A 4,421-nucleotide genomic window follows, 5' to 3' on the forward strand; every position below is an offset into this window, starting at 1 on the left:
CTTGATGCAGAGCAGCGTCTCATGAGCTGCTGTGTGAGGCCTGTCCGTGATATTTGCAGCGTATTAGGCTCTAACTTGCCAGGCACCGTGGGTGTGTTGGTATATCGCTGTCACTGTCCAATGTGGACATTGAGTGCTGTAGTAAAGAAATACTGTCTTGTTCTGTGGTGCATCACTGAGATGTAAAGCTACTTTTTCTGTTCCCAGGACACAGGTCTTTCTGAGCCCATGGACATCGACCACAACTCCAGCATGCTCTTTGATGATATGGAGAAGACAGACTTTTCGGTACGTTCCTGCGTTTTCTACCTGCTACTCAGTAGGTAGGTCAGTATGTTGTGGTGGGACCAGGGACAGTACGCGTGCTGTTTTTGTGTGAGTTGTGGTTTGAGGTAAAACAGAACCAATTTTCTTTTCAGTAATTTTTTCCCTCTCTACTGTAGAGTCAGTATGCTGGGAGCAGAAGGTAGCTGACACTTTAAAAAGATGCATATAACCTGTTTATGCAGCTTGGAGTCCATCAGAGTAGAGTGAATCCCAGTCATTCCTGGGATCTCCTGTGCTCTGGCCACTGCCAGCCCAGTGTTTGGGCAGGGTAGGAAGTGGGCTGCTTGCAAGTGAATGGGAAATGGATAACTGTGATAGCACCAGGAGATTGGGAGTGACCAGTTAGTGTTAGCAGGGATTTTCTTGATCACCTGGGAGAAGACACAGTTCTGCTGTCATCGTACTGTGTGGCCTTCAGCACTTCTTCAGTTTTACAGTTCTTTATAATATTTGTGGGCGTAGTTCATGGTTGCAGAATGCTTTGAAGCACTTAGTAATAAAATAACTTGTGGTGCTTGAAAAGTCCCTGAGTGCCTACATTCCTGCAGTCATTTCTGGCCTTTCAAGGTATGTTAGGCAGGCGTGATGTGCAGAGCTATGTGGCTTTCCTGTGGCTTTCCCGGGATCCTTGCTTGTTCTGTGGAGGTGGTTGTTCCCAAAATCCTAAGTAGTAGCTATTTATTTCCTATTGTTTTTAACTCAATATACAACATGGATCAGAAGCAGAAATGGGAATAATGTCTCAGCACATTGCCTTGGTCATTGTCCTAAGAACTGGATGTTTCTTCAACCCGTCCTCTTCCTGCCCTTTTTTTAGGCCTGAGCGGATGTGCCTTCCTTCAGCAATCTTCACTGTGACCATGTTCCCAAACTACCTTTTCTTGTTCTTATGTCTCCCTAGATGTTTTCTCCTCCAATGCATTGTGAATCTAAAGCCAGCCCTTCCCCTGAGAAACCAGATCCTGAAAAGGAGACAAAGCCTCTGCTGAAGGATAAGTCTGTGGAAGGAATGCTAGCATCCCTGTATGACCAGCCTCGGCACATCCAGTATGCAACACACTTTCCTATTCCTCAGGTATGAGACCTGTTCATAACCGCTCCCCTCTTGCTGCCTTCTACTCTGGTCATGAGGGTGCTGTTTTCCTGTGGTACCACTTTGGTTGGGTAAAGAGCAGTCACGCTTTCCTGCAGTGCTGCAGGAGGCGATCTACTTAAGATGTCTCCTTGCTCACTCCTAGAGCAACTTCTGAGATGAAGCTTTCCTTTTCCTTTAAGAGATCCAGATGTGAAACAAGATTAAAGCATTCAGACTCATAGTTGCTAATGCAATTGTCTCTTTTGGTTCTCTAGGAGGAGTCATGCAGTCACGAGTGTAACCAACGGTTGGTAGTTCTTTTTGGGGTTGGAAAACAACGGGATGATGCTCGGCATACAATCAAGAAAATAACCAAAGACATTCTAAAAGTCTTAAACAGAAAGAGCACTGCAGAGACGGGTTAGTAGAGCTTAAGCAATTCCTTTCTGAAGGAGGAGCATCTTTCCAGTTGGCTGACTCCTTTGTCTGGAGTCTCATGGTGAAAGGATTTTATGTAATCTACAGTGCCTGGTTAAGTTGTATCAGTCCCTGAGAGTCTGGATTGGTGCTCTGATCCCAAACATACTAACCAGCAAGTTAAGACTATTGGTGTCCTGCTGACAATATCTGTTTAATTGAACTTTTCTTCAGAAGAGGATTAAGTCATATAAGGTTCAGAGGAGGACCCTGGCCAAAACATTGGCCTTTCAAATTTTATTTTCTTTCGTTCTTGCATTTAGATCCTTGCACAAGAAGCAAAGAGGACTTTGCTGATGCGTATTTGGCAAAGACCTTGATTAAATGTAGCATACCATTATGCTTGGGGCACATGCAAAATGCGTAGCATGGGTAATTTGGATAGCTGTGTCAAAATCAATAGAAAGCCTCTGAGTTCCATCGGCTGAGAATCTGGCTACGTTTTTTTTTTCTTTCTAAGTCTGATTCCTGAAAGGCAACTTGAAATGTGGTAGAAAGATGATTCTTAAAAAGATGGGGTGCTCTGGCAAAGAAATTTTGAGGCTGAACATCTCCAAGCCAGAACGTCTATTTTCATCAGGGAATCAGTGTACCTCTAAATGGAGAGAGAGAGAAGTATTTTCACCCTCCAAGAAGTACCTTCATTTGGGATAAACTAGATGTTAACCCTACTGTCATTCTCAGGTTAGGAATTCCTTCCTCAGCGGTTCATTGTTTTGAATTGAAAATGGTCCTTATCAGTCTGGGATTCGGGCTTTTTGGCTATGCTGCATGGCAGGGGCTGGTCTTGCTGAGGGACTGGCGGGTGCTGGTGGCCAATGTCTCATCTGCCTCTGATGAGGAAGGTAGTCTAATACTGTTTTGTGATATTCCCAACTTTGGTAGGTGGCGAGGAAGGCCAGAAGAGGAAAAAAAGCAAGCCAGAAGCATTCCCAACAGCTGAAGATATCTTTGCAAAGTTCCAGCACCTTTCTCACTTTGATCAGCACCAAGTCACATCTCAGGTATGAAACTTCCAAGGCTGCTTTCCTTCTTGGCCCCTGACTGTGGCCCTTTACGTTACTGAGAGCAGTTTCCTGGAGGGAAAGGGAGACGGGCCTGCTGAGGGACCTCTGCAGAGCGCGATAGTACTGTGTGTCATCTTGCACTTGCAGGTATCTCGCAATGTCTTGGAACAGATCACCAGCTTTGCCTTGGGAATGTCATACCATCTGCCTCTGGTACAGCACGTGCAGTTCATATTTGACTTGATGGAGTATTCACTCAATATCAGTGGTCTTATTGACTTTGCCATCCAGGTAAGTGCAGTGTGCTCAAACGCTTCCTGGGGAGGGGTTCATCAGCCTGAAAGGCAGCAGGTCTGTTCTGTGATAGTTGGGCTGCTTCTGGTATCATTGGTGACCCTCTGACCTGTGTCATGGAGGTGGTCAGATTAGGTGGTCATTGCGGTGCTCCTGGGCTGCAGCTGGTAGGAATAGTTTTTTTGTGGCAGGTAGTCTTACATGTTCTGTTCTGAGGATTATTATTCCAGAGGCTTCAGGGTTGTCTCCAAAGGACTTGCGTTACATCTCTGTCCCTGGCTGCAGCAAGGCTTTGTTCTGAGCTAGAAGGGGATCGTCTGTCTCTGGCAGCTCTCCCACCTCGCTCCCCTGGAAGGATCCTTGGCACATGGCAGCACAGACTGCCTTCTGGATCCTGCTAAAATCCTGTTGCTGTTTCTGCAGCCTGTGCCAGGTGTCTCTTGAAGCCTTGCTATGGTTGCTGATGGAATTGAGGCTGTTAGCCTTAAAAAGGGAGCCGAGTGAGATTTATGCAGGACGGAATTGCCAAACAAGCTGCCTGCTGTGATGTGTGGCCATATCCGAATCACCCTCTGATATCCAAGCACTGTCAGCCCCTTGTACTGCCTGAGTGAGACATTGTGCCTAAGTATGGGGTGCCAGCTGTTCCAGGGGTACATCGCTAGGCAGAAAGTGCCTGCCAGTCCCTTTCCTGGTAGGTCCTGTAGGCTGTGGGTGTGGTGTGCCTGCTCCATTTCTGACCATACCTTACCCCTGTGGCTGTTGAAGGGTTTTTCTGTCATTGGGTACAGTTGCTGAATGAACTGAGCGTGGTGGAGGCAGAACTGCTGTTGAAATCCTCCGACCTTGTTGGCAGCTACACCACCAGCTTGTGCCTGTGCATTGTGGCTGTGCTGCGGCACTACCACTCCTGCCTTATATTGAACCAGGACCAGATGGCTCAGGTCTTCGAAGGGTAAGGGAATCTTCCCCTCACTGTGCGAAAGGAAGCAACCTGTCCTCTGGGGCCTTGTTACAGGGCAGGGGTATATCTGTGTTTTTCCTAAAAGGCAAAAACTTTGTGCCTGATGGTTCAGCTTGCAGAATTTATCGGGGGATGGGATATGTTACCCAGTGAGCACTGTTGCTATGAGGTCAGGAAGATGTTTATGTAATGAAGTTATTCCTTATTTCTTGTTGCTGCAGCATTTTTTTGTCTCTATACAGCCTGTGTGGGGTGGTAAAACATGGCATGAACCGCT

At 46.7% G+C, this 4,421-nt stretch overlaps 1 protein-coding gene across 1 annotated transcript in view; it reads left to right on the forward strand.

The window, feature by feature from the left end:
• The window catches only part of MED12 (mediator complex subunit 12), a 34,660-nt gene that overhangs the window by 11,548 nt on the left and 18,691 nt on the right, over positions 1-4,421 (forward strand). Inside the window, 8 exon segments of the mRNA XM_009881814.1 lie at positions 208-288; positions 1,229-1,402; positions 1,678-1,826; positions 1,861-1,870; positions 2,725-2,883; positions 3,034-3,177; positions 3,972-4,135; positions 4,387-4,416. Of these exon segments, the coding sequence (XP_009880116.1) occupies positions 208-288; positions 1,229-1,402; positions 1,678-1,826; positions 1,861-1,870; positions 2,725-2,883; positions 3,034-3,177; positions 3,972-4,135; positions 4,387-4,416 (911 nt within the window).

The sequence above is a fragment of the Charadrius vociferus genome, unplaced genomic scaffold, assembly GCF_000708025.1.
Source record: "Charadrius vociferus isolate BGI_N301 unplaced genomic scaffold, ASM70802v2 scaffold472, whole genome shotgun sequence".
NCBI classification, from domain to species: Eukaryota; Metazoa; Chordata; class Aves; order Charadriiformes; family Charadriidae; genus Charadrius; species Charadrius vociferus.